We start from the raw sequence: 17,115 nt of genomic DNA, 5'->3' as shown, positions 1-17,115 counted from the left end.
CCCAACTAAGTTGGGCGGTCGGCACCAGGACGAGCGAGTCGCAGGGTGATGGAGAAAAACAGCAGTGTCACAGTATTGCGTCCCTAATCAGGACGGGAGTGAAAACACACCTCATCTCCATTGCTGCGAGTGCAATCTGTTGTGCAACACTAATCAGTGAAAATCCGACTTTGGAAATAAACTAGGGAGATTAGGAAAGCCGATCTGGCTCGATCAACAGAGCAGATAATTCCCCCAACTGATAAACAAAACCTTTTAAAAAATCAAGTCGATATTGTCAACAGGAGGAAGAATCTTTCCACTTGTTGGGATTTAATCCCGGCAGATGGTGAGAAGTGCTGTTGCGTCACTCGTCGTTCAGTGGATTAAAAGTGAGGACCGGTTGAATTATGCAGCACAAATGAGCTGAATACAGACAGCTGTTCAATATGTATTTTTAAATTGACAAATTGAAGCAAAGTATACTTGGTTCACCCCAAATTGATTGCACAAATGTTTTTCAGATCTAAAAAACTAAAATATTCATGACAAAGAGTTTTGTAGAACCACACAATTGCACATCATTTCATGTCATTTCCATCTGAAGAATATATTTCTCTCATGTTTCCTCAATCTGTATGCTGATTAAAACAAATTTCTGAACCAACAACCTCCTCTTTAGTCGCATTGAACAATTCTGTGACGGAAAATCGGTCTATGGATGTTAAATTTTGTTAAAAATTCTGCCAAAATTGAACTTAAAAAAGGGGATGGACGACAGCAGGTCACAGCAACTAGTGGTCAAATCCTGCACCTCCCCTGTCAAACTGCTCGGTGCCTTCATCATGACCCGCTCCTTCACAGCGGACACGTTATTTGTGATGAACAAAAAGCAATAAATAAAGAGCACTATGAAGCCAGCAGCCGCCGACCACAGCTGATCCCAGGTCAGGACATGCTGGCAGGTGCAGCCCATCACAGTGTAAGACGGCTCTGGAAAACTCTCCGTACGTGACGGACAGCCCACGAGACAGTTGTGATTCGTATTAATGCGGAAGATTTAATAGCCCTCTGTAAGATAGAAGCGCCACAGGGAGCCAGGATGCAGTGCGGCGCTTCGGTCCCTGCCAGGGAACGTCGCGAGGCAGCGAAAGAGACATCAGAATTCAATCTTCCAGCGCCATCTGTTCACTGATATCACGGCTGTCATTTGATAGGGGCTGCCCATCACCAGTCCAAGTTCACCTTGCCATCAGAAGGGCCTTAACCCAGTCTCTTAAAACATGATAGATGAAAGTTGGACCGCCTCAGCCAGATGGACTGTCAAACCTCTCGCACAACTTCCGAGTTCTAGGCTGAAATGCCTTTGTTGAGACAAAAATCATTCGCAAATAATCTGTATTTTCCCAGTCCAAATATACCATCTTTCAGGCTTTCTCTCTCATCGCTGTGCCTTTTGTGTTGTGGCTGCCATACAACAACATTCCCAGAGAATCCCTGAGGGTCATTACAATTTCAGCAAAACACAACATCTGCTGCCTCATGAAACTTGGAGTCGCCGACAAATAAAGCCTGAGCGTAACAAAGATTTGGGGCGCTCCACTTGCAGAGGCAATAATTGAACATGGTGGGTGTGTAGCACCGTGTTCGTCGAGTGAGAGACGGAGGACTTACATGCAATGTGAAGACTGGCCTCTCGGCTGAGGATGGTGCCGAGCGAGTTCCATGCCAAGCACTGATAGACGCCAACGTCCTCTGCTTTGTTCAGATGGCTGATGTGCAAGTTTCCTCCCACCAGAGAAAAACGTGAGCCTGGTCTGGTCTGGATGAACGAGTCGTTGAGTTTCCATCTGGAAAAAGAGACATGGCAGCACAGTAGCAAGGCTCAAAACCAGTCAGGTGTCTTTTTTTTGAAATTGTTTGCGAGATAAAACAGCAGTTTTCAGTGATAAACCTGATGTAAAAACAGGGTCAGGTGGAATGTACGGACCATGAAGAGCCTCTTGTCGAGGGAGCCACTTGTTAGTCAATGTAGTTTGCTTATGTACCTTGGAATTTTTGTGTGTTTTCAGTCAGTGACTCTTGGGACAAGGGTGGTCCAACGCTCTAGTGTATACCAGCTGCAGGTACCCAGGACAGTTCACCAGTCAATTGTAGCATTAAGAAACCGCTCAAAAGCACTCAACGGCCCAAAGGTTTAGACACAGCCCAAGTCACAGGCTTGTGAAGTGAGTGCCTAATGTAGCCCCCAGGCTTTGAGTTTGACCCCCAATTCCGATCACAAAACTATTGCACGTTTGTGAGAGCGGGCTGGAATCTAAAGGCGCAGTGTAAGGTGACCTCAAGCTGGATGCAGGCGACTTCTATGAACTCCAATTCCTTAAATATGAAGGACAATCCACCAGCCTTTTGTTGCCTAGTATCTGCAGCAGAGCCGAGAAATAAAGCAGAATAGAAAGTGGCTTCTTATTCACAGCAGCAGTGATTGAGCCAACAGGAGCAGGACAGGGAACGAGGGAACATATGCAGCAGAGCGGTGCTCACTGGCAGTTTGGCTGATTGGATTGATTTAGTGATTTGGTGTTGCGGCTGAAACGGGTCCAGCAGCTCCAGATGAGACAAATCAAGAGGGCCGTGGTGACAACCTGGAACGCTTTCTCTTCGGGCCAGTGGTCATCGGTTCGCTTGAGACAAATTAATTTGTCCTTGGCACCATCCAAACAAAGTACGAGAGGCAGAGGAAGGAGTGACACCGCTGCCGCCGAGACTCTTCAGCATGTGGAACAACTAATATTTATCTTCTTGAATGAGCGACAGGATTAAGATGATTCCATTAAGCTTTTGGATTTGTGTTTTTTTTTACCTCTACCATGGAGGTGACGTTTCCTCAGTGTTTGTGTAATGTGTGGTTGAGTTCCAGACAGCACTGAAGGAGTCATTCACATGTATGAAAACAACAGCGCCCCTCAAGACACACATTTCTGCCCTGTGTCTCCACAGTGAATCACTCACTGAGATGTACCATGAGTCAACTGAAACTTCAAGACCTCACAGATGAGACCCCACCAAAGCAAAGTGAGTGACGTGATGTTTGCGGAGTTGTCAAAGAACATCCCTGCTAACATTGATATTTGCTTGACTTGAAACACCCACCAGGTCACTCAAGGTTCTGAGAAACTCACTTCATACAGTCAAGTGGACTCATATTAAAGCAGAACTGTGGACCACGAAAAAAGCCTGCAGTTGAATCATCGTTCATCGTCGGCCACAGTTGGAGGCGCTGTGAAGAATTAACTTGAAATGAATCAGAATTAGCTCGCCACATTTCAACTTAAACATAGGAGCTCAACCATCCAGGCGACTTAATGAGCTTTCCAGCTGACGATATTAAGAAGATTGCGGCCGCTCCTGTGTAATTTGCCACCATTAGTCCAGAGGCTGGAATATCTGCCAGCCACATATGCTGATTTCATGACAAATCATTTTAATCTTTGACACGTAACAGACCAGCCTTGGCAATTAGTTTGACATCACAAGAGCCGCGTGACTCACTTTGTCACCGTCGCTTTAGAAACAGGACTGGTGGGCTTTTGCCCTGTGAAACTATTGTCACGTCACCCCTGAAATAGGATCCATTACCAGATAATAAATTCATTCTAATAGTTTCCCATTCATGTGTTAACTATGCTTGGATTCATAAGCTTCATTTCATCCTACACAACAGAGAAATTTGATCAATAAATGACAGGAAAGTCAGCATAACTTGAGTTATAGTTCTGACTTGACTCCCGCTTCTCTGAGAACTGATGTTCAAACTCCATACCACCGTCTAAAAAGGTCTTGGGCGACTTGGTGGTGCAATTACCGAGAAGAACCGTTGAGTTGATCAGAGTCTATCAATGGTTTAGCATTCAAAAGGAAAATACGAAATAAGCACCGTGGATGTCACATTGAAACACTCTCCACAGTGTAAACAAAAAAGCTCTTCACCGTCACTCGACCTCTTTCATGACAGATGTCACAGTTTGATGCACGACTCTCTTGAGTCACTTGATCTTTTCCACGCGCCGTCACTATGGTGACAGGAAGCTCTCAAAGTAAATTCTGCAGCCGATCAATGTCATCGTGTCGATGCAGATGTACAGTAGGCAAATAAACGCAGGAAGTTAATTCATCACTGTCACATTTCCTGTGACTCACTTTCCTGCACTTGTACAAGTCCTGGCAGCCGATGCACGGCAGAGAAATCTAAAGAGAAAACTGAACCCTGGTGGGGTTACAGCTTAAAAATAACATCCTTAAAATCATGAGCAGCTGTCGGTTTTTCACTCTGATATTCCTCATAGTTAGTGTGTCCTCTGAACTCAGACGGCACTTACTTTCAGTCAGCACAGTACAGTTCATTTGGAATACATTTTAGAAATGAGCAGAAATGCGGGCAGCGGGATTTACCTGTACTGAGGTGGCGGATGTCCCTGGGCCTCACAGCTGAAGACCACCTCTCTGCGGTTCTCTCCCGGTTGAAGAGGAAACACTACACTGCCAGGCTGTTTGGTGAACACCGGCCTCAACAGGGGTCCACTACCTGGGTGAAGAAACAAGGAGAGGTATCAGCTTTGTTGTCGCACCGAGCCAGACCCATCCCTGTGTGCTGGCAACAAAACAAAGGATTTGTTTTGAGGGCAGGAAAAGATTGGAGCTAAAATACCGAGCGCCATGTGTAGGTCTCTTGTATGATGCGTGTCGGAGGAGATTTCAAACTGAAGTACTCGCTCCATATGAGGCCAGAGACAACGAAACTGAGCATAACAGTTATCTGTTGTGGTGGTTAAAGCCTGAATCGTTTCTAATTAATAATACTTTTCTGCTACTCACTAAATTTTTAATGCACTTTATAATCTTTCAATAGATTCCAATGCAACTTTAACCCCTTTACAGCTACTGTACAAGGTTTATGTTGAGTTTAAGACTCCAGCATTGTTAAAAAATATGCTGAGAAATGCAAGATACTTAATATCTAGTAGTTATTCAACATAACTGCAACAAACAGATGATAAAAAACTTTAATGTCACCCACCTATTTATATCAGTAAACGTTTATTATTCACGTTTATGTTTAATAGAGGGCAGCCTGGTGGTGTCTCTCTCATTGACAGTCACAGCATGGGTTTGAGTGAGGCCTAAGAAGCACTAGAAAACGTCACATGTATTACTAGCGACGACATTGATCGGCTGCAGAATATATTTTTTGATAGTCATACCTCTCAAAAAAGTCTTTAAGAATTGACTGTCATCACACCGACTGTTCAGGAATAAAAAAAAGCGTGGTTTATTCCTTCCAGAATGAACACAAGTGTCAATATTACTGAAAAGGTCTTGAGTATGGTTCAGAATTATGAGTTTCAATGGAGAAATGACAATAATACGAGATGTTAAATTTGCCAGTAACCCCTTACTGGCTGCATTTCAAATGACCGTTGCACCTCCAAGTTTTGTCCAACCCATAAATCATCACTACGGTAGCCCTTTTGTTGCAGGACTGCAGCGACAGAGCACAGTCTCACTTGCCCCGACTTGACCTCAGCTGTGGGGATGCATTGTGCACACAGAAGACACCTGTACATTTGTCGTGTTTCCAACAGTGAAAGTTGGTTTGTATATAAACATAAAGCTTTGGAAATCCCTCTGTGATCCCACAATGGAAGCGACAAGTGGCAGGTGGCGTGCGACGACCTCTCTCTAGTTCATCACAAAGGTACAAGGAGAGCTTGTGAGACTATTGTGCCGCAGCTCCGATAGCACAGGAATTATTTAGATTTGTGTGGATGCATTTACATTTCAGTAGAAAGACCATGTCGGAAGAGAAACTCATTTGTATGAAAAGAAGGTAACATTATCACGTCTCCAGAGCCCAGGAGAACATGTTTATCCTCAAGACTCTAAATAACTCGGAGAGGGTGGAGATGTTTGACAAGAGACCTTGTGCTCCGCGTGTTCATCTCTACAAGGACGAACCACCTTGAAAAGTTACTCTGAATAAAGAGGCGGCGTAATTACCACCTTTGTTAGGTGAAGCTTATCTGCAGGGAGGAAGATGGATTTCTGGACAACTTTTCTCATCCTGCTGAAATGTTTTAGGAACCTGACCAAGCAAAGGTCAGCTTTATGTTCAATTTGCTTCACGAGACAGAAAACCACCTTCAAGCCACTGACTTCAGTGAAAACTCACTTCAATCACTGAAGGGGTTCAGGAGAGTCAGCTTCTCAAAAATAAAACAAATATATACATATTATTTCTGGCATTTTTCTGGCACTTTTCCTTCTTCAGTATTTTCACATTTGAGCAACGACAGTGAGACTTATGGAAGGTGTGAATGGATTTTCATTACAGTGTGTCCCGCAGCACTAAACGCTTTCACTGACTTCTTCACACCCAGCTCAGTTCAGTGACAAAAAAAAAAATACAGATCACGAAAGTCACTCATCTTTCACGTGACACTATTGTTTATTGTTAAGGCTACTTAACACTAGAGATTTGAGGACTTCAGCATGCAGCATTTAAGACTTGACTCAGGTGAATGTACACGCTGAAGGAGTGGACATAAACGTCTCTATAAATTTGGCCCATGCAGATATGAACAGAGTGTCCGTCGTCTTTCCTCCTATCAACATGGGAAACCGAAATTTGATGACTTCAAACCAGAATTTAAGAGATACTCAATGACCTGAAAATGAACAGGGCTTCACCACTTCAACTGTTCATCATAGCCGTGTGTCATCAGGAATCTGGCGATACAATACGTATTTCAATATTGGTGTGACTGTACAATATATTGTGACTTGTTTAGCCACTATTTTCAGGTCTTTGTGCTCTTCAGTCCAGCAGAGGAATGAATGGTTGCCTGCATAAGCAAAATAAATACTGAGTCCAGAAGGACAATGTTAGTCGTACTATTTGATGTATCACAAATGGAGCAGCAAATCCAAGAATTCATTCATTAAATGTCAATATCATGGACTTAAAATTAAGTACCACAGTATATGAGTGCGTCGATATTTTCTTTCACCCTACCATTCATATTCAGGGGTGAACACATGAGGCCTTGACGTTACCGCAAAACCCTTCTCTTCAGCCAACAAACGGAACCGTCTCTGTGAAGACGCTGTTCCTGCTGGCTGTAAGTGACACACTCGGGACTTCGAGTGGCTGAATGAGCTTCGATCGGCGCTTCACAAAGGTCCACTTTCTTGGCCGGTTTGGACAACTCTGGCAGGAGAACAGAAGTCATCGTGGAGATGTAATCTCTCCATCTGGTTCAGTGTCAGCCCCGTGGTCTGGAACCAGATGGACGAGTCTGTGTAACGTCAAGTGCTGCACGCATGAATAAAGCCTTTATTATAACTCAATTTGTTTCTGATGTGGGCTTCAATTTATTATTTTAAGAAGCAGAGCTGCACTCTTCAGAAGACCCTGAGGTGAGCCGCAGCTCCACAACAGTATTCCATTATTGGTGGATTTGTTCCCTTTCTTTAGCTCTGGCTGGGTCAGAATGACCTGAACTTTTTACAGCACAACCTTTGGCAAGCGCCTGAGTAATGATGGAGCTGGAGCGGTGGCTCCAGTCCCCAGCCGATGATGGATTTTAAAATTCAGCGTGAAAATGTCTCATTGTTAATTGATGGCATAAACCCTCTGGAAGCATGAGAGTCCTGCAGACCAAATTCTATTTTGGGCGTTTGAATGTAACGGAGAAACTCTCATTGATGTATGACAAGGACTCTCACTAGGCCAGAGCTCCATTTAAACCCGAGCTGTTTACCATCTATAGAAGCGGCCAGCTCGGGCACACCGGCTTGAAAAACGGTGAGTTGGAAATAGCTAATTATTCATGAGTCAAACACTCCACAAAAGGAGAATTTGAAGAGCAGATAAATTGGCAGTGAACTTTCTACGAGCTAGAAAAGCACTCAGAGAAGTTTTGAACCCCAAAATTATTTTTGCACTTAAAGCATCATTGACAGCAATGACCTCAAGACAACAGCCGGGGGCAGAAGACTTGCAGAACTCACGCACGTAAGACACCCAGCAGGAGCAAAGAAGAGGTGTAAACGTAACGCTGACAATGATACGGCCATGCTTCTTTCACTGCTCTAGTCCAGGTCACTTGTTTATGTCGATATTATAGACTGCAAGAAATAGGAGCTCCAGCATTACGTGATGATCCCAACCACCCCGATAGATTCACAGGGATAGTCGCAATAATAAATTGTGTTGCCTTGTGTTTTATCCACCGTCATAGTTGGCCGTGTACACTGTCTCTGACCTAAAGAAAAAAACCACTTAATCCCTCAGGAATTTGGACAGAGTCCATGTTTAAAAGAATAGAAAAAAAGCCCTGAGGTATCAATGTAAATATCAATGTAAAAATGTACACTGGTTTAAAAGGGTTTAATACGAGAGATAGTAATAAAACATATGGATTGCTCCTCTTGCAAGGCTCAGGTGACTAGTTTTTTAAAAATCATCTTCAGTTTTGAGCCAGCGCCGAGAAGCAAATGGCTGACTGTCAATTCCGGCACTGGAAGGCCAATGCTGATAATGTGCGTCGGTTTCCAAAGGTTCCCCAGACAACGCCAAACTCAGCATTGCATAAGTGGAAGTCAGAGGGAGCAGTTTGGGGAATAAAACCTAATCTCCAATTCAATTCTCAGAGACACCAAATGAATTCCTCCAGCTTACCTCAGCATGAATAAACAGCCACACAGGGAGTCAGCTGTGGGGGAGGTTTTGGTCGGTTCTGAGGTCCCAAATCCATTCGCTCTGGGTTTTATGCATCACATAAAAAAAAGCCAATCTTGCTCCTAAAAGCATCTTCCCTTCTGTCCGGGCCGATAAGGAGCACCTTTAAGGTCTCTCTTTCAGGGGCAGCTGTGCGTGGACATATTAGAGATGCTCCCGATGAAATCATTGGGAAATACAGGATATTGTTTCAGTATCATGGCAAATAACAATCTGAAATGAATCTTCCATCGCAATAATTTGAAGGTTAACGCCAACAAACTGAGTGGCAGATGTCCTCCCACATTCTGCAATAAAACCAATTGGACGCACAGGTGTCATCCAGAAGTGAGTAAATAGAACATAATGACTGCCCTTTCAAAAGTGTTGTTACATGTTCGGTACAGGTTGTTCTCAAATTGTATTTATTATTATGTTTAAAAATAGTCAATAGGGAAAATAAAATAAAACACATGTATTTAATGGCAACTTATAAGGACCAAGAGATTTGGTCCAATTCAATTTAGCCATTTACCTTCTTCTAGAGACATATAAGATATATGCCTCTAGAAGCATCACTGTATTTCAAATAGAAGCCCTGGTTCTGGAGCAGGCGGGGACACACATGAGCGAGGCAGGGTCATCATCTTTGATCAGTGGCATTAAGAGACGGGGATGAATCCAGGATTCCTGGTCACTAACGTCTCCATTGACCGAGTAAAACACAGTGTTGCGACTAACCACGATTAAGTTCTGTTAAAAAAAAAGGTCATTTAAAGGTCATTTCAACACCAATCCATCCAGTGTTTCAGTCTTTTTTTTTGTCTTGTCATTTGTCTTGTTTTTTTGTGTTACATTTTAACATGCAAAGTGCCGCACAAGTCTAGACTGAGCGTACAAGAAGACAACACAAAAATAAAGCCATCCAATCAGAGATAAGATAATTACTTTCATAGAGAAGGGTAATTAATTTAATGAGGTACCGTCATCAGCGCCGACATGTTCATGAGACGATAAGAAGACACCCGGATGAATAGCGATTAAAGAGAGTGGAGTGAATGCGACAGAGTCTTGCAGCCGCACCTGAAGTTGGTACGGAGACAAATGTAGCCAATGTTCCAGCTCATCAAAGCCAGTAACATGCAATAACAAGGGCACCAGAGTTTATATTCAGTGCAGGTTTCACCTGGGAAATTGACTAGGTCCAACGCCACTGCAGCAAATTATGGCTAGTTTTTGGTTGTGGGGCTAAATATTGAACGTCTCCATGCACAGGTACAGATTCCCTCGGAAAACAAATGCCATTAATCATTTCACTCCACTGTACTGTAGTTGCTTTCACCTGAACATCCAGGTTGTTTATTGGCTGTGGAAGCTAATGGAAGTGTTCATCATTCTTTTATTGGAGCCATGGTGTGTTGTTTCACTTAAACTCAGCCATCAGTGAGAGTCTGTGGGGAAATGGGGAAATGTACAGAGGAGAAAGAAAAATGGGCGTTGGGGTGGCGCTGCTGACATGATGTGGCGTTTGGAAATAATGATCCACACTGCAGGTGGCCACTAGCTGAAACTAGATATGAATGGATGCCGACCTTCATCATCCTCCCGAGTCACACCAATGCTCTTCATCTCCTCATGCAGCACGTCCCTGAACACAACCCACCTCACAGCATGTCTAACTTGGAACCTTAATGTCCAACATGCTTCATCCACCTTGTGTTTAAAGAGAAACATGGACCTGATAAGTGTTTGCTCGAACTGGAGGTAAGGAAAAGTCAACATTTGAAGACGTCTATTAAAGAAACATGGATCCCAAAATATCACTAATGCGACGGGACGTCCAGACGAGAATTCATAAATACTACAGCTACTCGCCGTGCATGTCATGAATTCAGTACGCATTAGGTGTGGTAGAGTGGTCGAGTCTGGGTCCTGATGTGCTTTCCTCTTCTGTGTCAGAACTTCCCTCGTCCTCCTCCTCCTCAGTCATTTTTTTCCAAGAACATCATCACTGAGGAGGGTTTCTTTTTCCCCAGGGAGGAAATCCTGGCAGACCTATAAACTACTCTGCCATCTTTATAACAGAGATTTATTTGACAAAAGAAGTGTTTCTTCTTAATAAATGAATAAAAACATGAGCATCACATTACTACTGCAGTCCAAGTCCAGTCTCACGTCTTGTCACAGGTGGCCCTTGATTCAAGTTTGACATGGTGTAAATCCAGCTGACACAGTAACCAATATCTCCTCAGTAATAGACTCAGCTGACGCCGAGATGGTGCGCTTAACAAGATGACTCACTCCTTAAATAAACAATGGCGATGTGAAATCATGTCTGAGCTGCTTTCAGATTTAAAGGCTGTAAAACTACTGTTGACCTCCACTCGTCCAAATTTTCAAATCGGGATGCATTACTTATGTTGCAGGAGCAGACAGCACCTGTTAGAACTAAGTGCTAGCGGGGGGGCGGAGTTGGTCATTGAACATGTAGGACGTGTTTTTCTATTGCTCTAGGAATCGTGACCCAATTCAAATTAAAAACGCACATTTTTTTTTTAAACTTGCATGAAAATTGCGACAAGAACTCTTTAGACTCTCTGTAATACCTTGGAGAAAGAAAATTGACGGCAATGTCATCCACACGCCAGAAATGGGAACAACAAAAAGCAGGTCGCAGCAAACCCACGGAGGCCAACACTGAGAGCTTGCTTAGCATTGAACTTCTGCAGTCAATGATGGACTAGTTGAAAGCAGATATCTTCGGAAAAACTGAATCCTCGCTGAGTAGTATTCGTTCTGAGATTGCAGCAGTGCGCCAAGAAGTGATGGAATCTATCGAGCCATTATACGAGAAGATTGGAAAATACGGACAGACTATCCTGGATCTCGAGCAAGCGGCTACAGATCATGGCGACTGCATCGTGGAGCTGGAAGCGACTGTCAACAAGCTGACTGCCCAAGTAAAAGTGGACGACAAGTGCGAGGACATGGAAGGACGCTCACGGAGGAATAATATCCGACTGGTGGGCTTGGCCTCTCTACTGACACCGGGAGGGGCGTCCTATATAAGTGCACAGTTTAAATCGAGGAAAATACGTGCCATGTAAATGTAAAGAAAGGACATTTGGATTTGAACTATCCAGATCTCTTTCCTCTTCTCTTTATGTTGCACGTCCGTTATTACCTCAGAAAAATATACACAAGCCAAAATATCGCTCGACTGACCTTGAAAACTTTTTCTGCGGAGAAATGGGTGAAGGACGATCAGCCAGAACAATCCAGAGGCAGGTTTCACTGGACATGAGGCAGTTCAGGACCCAAACAAAACACCAGATCAAACTCACTACTCTTTAATGATTACACTCACTATACTTGGTCCTCGATGGTGGCGAGATTTGTCATAAAACTTTGTTCACTGTGGAGACACAGGGTAGGTTCCCGGAGCCTTTATTGTTATTAATTAAACCAGGATTCAGTTTAATAAATCACACAGTTCCTCTGCAGCACACAGAGAAACTGTGGATACATACTTCAACTTTCACCCCACATGTTTGGTCTTCGCCAATTACCCCTACTGGAGACAGGCAACCGTCTCTTCAGATGGGGTATTCACCGGGAAGGATAAACAGAATTAATAAAGGACCATGCATCTATAATTAAACCCCTGTGAATGCAAACATATCTAAAATTAATGATTTTGTTCCTGTACCATGGAAAAAAAAAATCAGCAAGATACGCCTGGGAATAACCCTCCCTCCCCCCCACCACCACCGGCCCTCCCCACAATCAACACACACACACACACAACATCAAAGTGGCAGTAAAGCCCTTGCTTAAGGATTCCTAAAAGGCTGGACTGGATGAATCAATAGTGAGAGTCAATATTAGAAAACGCAACAGTCTCCAGGAGGCACAAACGGAGAGCAACGCACAGATGCTATTGTCGGCCAGGAGAAGAAATGAGGCTCCACCAAATGAAGAGCAAAGCCATGGGGAAAAGAAGAGGATTCATCTCTTCAGCGTGGCCTGCTGAGCCTGGAACTGAAAAGTCCACACCGGTCTCCAGCTTTGGGCCGCAGACGGGTCACACAGGGGTTTATTTGGATTCTCTCTGCTTACGATAATCACGTCCAATAAAGCTCACTGATGATCGTTTGTTATGATGAACGTCATCAATTATTGATTTGCAGGCTATTTTTTTATTCCCTCCATCCACGAAAAATACATGGAAATGCTTTCATGTCCCAGTTGTCCTGCCAAGATGCGTTTTGCCTAGACTAAAAGCGCCAACTTCCGTTTGAGGCAAGTTTTCGCTCCGTTCAGAACTAGACAGGCAACTTTGCTCTGGGAGGCGGAGTGTCTAAGTCAGTCCTGCAGTGGGCGGGTGTCCTCTGCCTCGCACCCTGGGAGACTGGGATCGAGCCCATTCATGGAATAAGAGTCGTCGTGGTGAATTAATAGGGCAAATCAATATGAAAACAACCAGCTCAGTGTTTAATAATAATTTTAACATTGAGCTTTAAAATGCTCACATTAAAAATATTTGAAAATAAAAGTACAAATCATGATAACCATAGCAAAGAAATGAAGTAAATTACAACGCTAAGGCTTTGCATTTGAGCTTTTGTTTGCTCTTCTTTGACTCCGAGTCAAATGTGAGTTGCAATGACAGCTAGCTTTGCTAATATAGGATATTGCACTCTACCGTGTTCCGTAGCACCTGTATTTTGTTTATTTCATTCTTCCATTGAACTGCTCCTTTAGACCCAACCTGGGTTTTTCTTCACCCGCTATTGTTTGATCAGTTCCATTCCTGTTTGAAATATCACTGACCGCACTGAGCTCAGTCAGACAACAGGGGGCAGTAGTGCTAAGGCGCACCGAAAGGCATACATACAGGAAATGCCAGAGAAGCGATTCAACTTAACAGCGAAACCTTCAAACCTTCATAAATCAGGATAAAACTGCAGGACACGTCCAGAATCTTGCCATGTTTAATTTGGTTTTCCCCTAGAGGTTCACTGCAATAATTTGTTTTTTTTTTCTTAAATGAACAAATGAACACAGAAAGAGCCCTCGGAAAAGCGGTTGGCAATTAATTCTAGTCAGCAAGCTCCAGTGGTGGAAAACAATGAAAGACAAAATGTACGTACATTTCCGTAAAAACAATGAGGAGCTCTGAAATACGAGACGTCCTTGTTCACTGACAGCCAGTTTGCCTCTTCTCGTGCTCGGCTCAAATGTCAACAAGTGTTGCGTCGAATTTCCGACAAGACCGATGAAACGAGGCGAATTAAATCTCTCCAACCAAACTGAACCTCGGAGGCAGCAGAGGAGCCCAATTCCAAAATCACATTCATTGATTGCTGGCGAGGGCAATCTAACAATCCTCTCCTGGAGGATTTGTTTGTTTTCTCCACGCTCAGCCGATAAATCGGAGCTCGCCGGCGCCAGTGAGAGTCGCTTATGCGGCCGCACTGGTGCCGATTGTTCTTAGTGGGACTCTCTGGCATTCTGGATGAATTCTGGATAGTGTCATGAAGCTGGATCAGCATCATCGGCTGGTCCTGTCACGTGATCATCTGGGCAAGCCATTCTTGGATGGTCAGAGAATAGGAAATTTGCCGGGGTTTATGTGGCTCTGCTGAATTAGCTTTCCTCTTGCCCTCTCTCACAGAAATTTAAAGATCATCTCGTAGTGTCAGAACGCCGCAGCACCACAACATCTTTGTCAACACAAACAAGTGTTCTGACTTTGCATCTTGGAGCCAGAATTTCTCTTAACTCAGAGTCAAACCAAACATTTCAACAACGGGTGGAAACAACCGGCCAACAGCCCCAACAATGGTCACAAATGTTCTTCAGTGGTGGCCACCTTTGTCCATTGTTCCATCCCTCCTGCACATGTGCCCAGCACTGGCAGCAGCGCTCAGCACTGTCATCCTCACGGGAGGAGCAACTAGCCAGGAAGCTATTAGAATCACCAACAACAGTGTGTGAAGGTGTGTTTGCTCGATGTGATTTATTGTTGCGGTCAGTCAGAGACAGGACGGTGAGTCGGTGTCCAGGTTAAGAAAGTTATTTCAAACTCAGCCACCAAGTAATTTCATATGGCTATTTATGTGTTTAGTTCAAAACTAATTCACCCTCACTGCATGTTGGAACATGAACCATGATGCCTGAAGTTTACCTGTGACACTACAGACCCCTGAACTCAAGTCTATATTTAAGTGCTGAACAGTCAATGATCACAACTCGATGAACTAAGTCGAGCTGCTCCACACTGCGTGAAGTTCATCTCCATCCGACTGAAGCCCACATCCAGCCCAGTGCAGCCTTGCGACGCCCTCACCCCTCCACCTTCTCACTTATTCATTCTTCCTTCCACATAAACACACACGGTGAACGTTCCTGCCTCTGGCTAGTCTCTCACTCACATCCTGAGGGAGGAATGGAGCAGGGAGCTGGTTAACTCCCAGTGAACTCACGGCGGGAATGACTCCCCCTTGACATCATCGCTCTCCCACCCAGCCAACGATGTGAAAACCTAACAAGCAGCACCTACCTAACGCGATCACACCCAGGCCTCCCTCTCTCCAGGACTGCGCTCCAGAATACTAAAATACCATTCATGTCTTTCTCCGAATGAGCTCCTGTGAGCAGAGCATATGTAATGGAACTCTGCTCTGAATATTAATGCTTGGTTACTCTTTGCCAACTGGGACAGCGAGACTGAGCAGTGAAGCTGCGGCTCTGCAACGCTTTTCAAACACGTGTGTGCACGCTCAGGTGTGCTTCTGCTGACTTGGTTTTCTTTGATCAGACTTCCATACACGGCAACGTGGAAGTATGTACAACAGTAAAGAGAGAAAATATGGACGAGACCGTCGGAGAAACTTTGCATTTGTTTTGAGTGTTTTTATATATACATCTTGGAGGTGAACCTGCTGGATGTACAGGTAGAGGTCCTGGGCTGGTGTGGTTACACGTGGTCTGCGGTTGTGAGGCTGGTTGGATGTACCGCCACATTCTCTGAAGCGCCTTCGGAGACGGATTATGGTGGAGAAATGAACATTCAATTCATGAGCAACAGATCTGGTTGACATTCCTGCTGTCAGCATGACAATTGCACGCTCCCTCAATGCTTGCAACATCTGTGGCATTTTGCCATGAGACAAAACACATTTCAGAGTGGCCTGTTATTGTGGACAGTCTAAGGCCCACCTGTGCACTAATCATGATGTCAGATCAGCATCTTGATGTGGCGCATCTGTGAGGCGGGATGGATGATCTGAGATACATATATATACATATATATATATATATATATATTATTTTTGCAGATATAAAATGTAAATAGGATTTCTTTTATTTTCATTTTATATTCATTAAAAAAAGTATATAGTTGTTTTTTTCAGCATCTTTCATTTATCTTGACAGGACAATAAATGATGCAAAAATGAGCATTGCTCATTAAAATAATTTTATTTAATGTTCAATATCTCAATTAAAATAAAGAATGAACAATTTAGCATAAATACAGTATAAATAATAAAGGTAACATTGAGAATTTGAAAGGTAGGTAAGCTATTTGCATTTCTCACGAGGGCTGCATACATACAAGCAAAGGGCCACATTTGGCCCCCCGACCGCTGTTGACACATGACTAGTCCAACGCAATACTATTTTGCATTTTACAGTATGGAGGCATATGGCCCTTTCCTGCATTAATTCCTCCGTGACTGCAGGGGGCGACAGAGAGTGAGATGTACACATCACCGGGAAGAAGAAGCTGGAAGAAGATGGTCTACATCGACAGAGTATTATCAGGTCAATAAAAAGTCGGCAAGCAAAATCAGACTTCTTGGGCGCCAAAACATCTGACGCTGTTGCTGTTCACTACTGATTTTCAGAGGCCACCAGATGGCACTGTCTGAATTATTTGTTCATGTATATATATAAATATTTCAATGACACCTCGCATCATTTCTAACCAAGAACGCCATCTAGTGGCCTCTGAAAACTAGAACACTGTTTCATCCACCCTGCAATAAAGTTTCATGATACCTCATCTACCTGTCACTACTGTATGCCTCCTTTATGATGTACAACCTGCAGTTACTTTTTCCGCTCTTTTTACACTGTAGCCCACTTCATCTGGGAACTGAGCAGCGGTGGACTATAAAATATAACTGTCTGTACGACTATCAGGACTGAGACAAGACACGGGCTCAACATAGCTTGTTCAGTTAGGGAGCAGCATTTCAGGCCCTGGAATTGACTGGACGGGCCAGTTTGGCCCTTGGGCCAGGAGTTTGACACCTGTGGCAGACCATGACAACACAAGGTGCTGCTAA

The 17,115-nt window shown here is 43.9% G+C and overlaps 1 protein-coding gene across 3 annotated transcripts in view; it reads right to left on the bottom strand.

The window, feature by feature from the left end:
• Positions 1–17,115, bottom strand: part of cntn3a.1 (contactin 3a, tandem duplicate 1) — an 81,597-nt gene that overhangs the window by 42,266 nt on the left and 22,216 nt on the right. For all 3 annotated transcript variants that reach the window (XR_008413036.1, XM_053850638.1, XM_053850637.1), the window contains exons 4-5: positions 4,432–4,564; positions 1,654–1,829 (exon numbers count right to left, since the gene is read on the bottom strand). Coding sequence is in view for 2 of the 3 variants with exons in the window: in XM_053850638.1 (XP_053706613.1) it covers positions 1,654–1,829; positions 4,432–4,564 (309 nt within the window). In the remaining variant the exon portion in view is untranslated. The remainder of the gene's footprint in view (positions 1–1,653; positions 1,830–4,431; positions 4,565–17,115) is intronic.

Source organism: Synchiropus splendidus, chromosome 18 (genome assembly GCF_027744825.2).
Source record: "Synchiropus splendidus isolate RoL2022-P1 chromosome 18, RoL_Sspl_1.0, whole genome shotgun sequence".
NCBI lineage: Eukaryota > Metazoa > Chordata > Actinopteri > Syngnathiformes > Callionymidae > Synchiropus > Synchiropus splendidus.
This window is presented reverse-complemented; position numbering and strand designations above follow the sequence as displayed.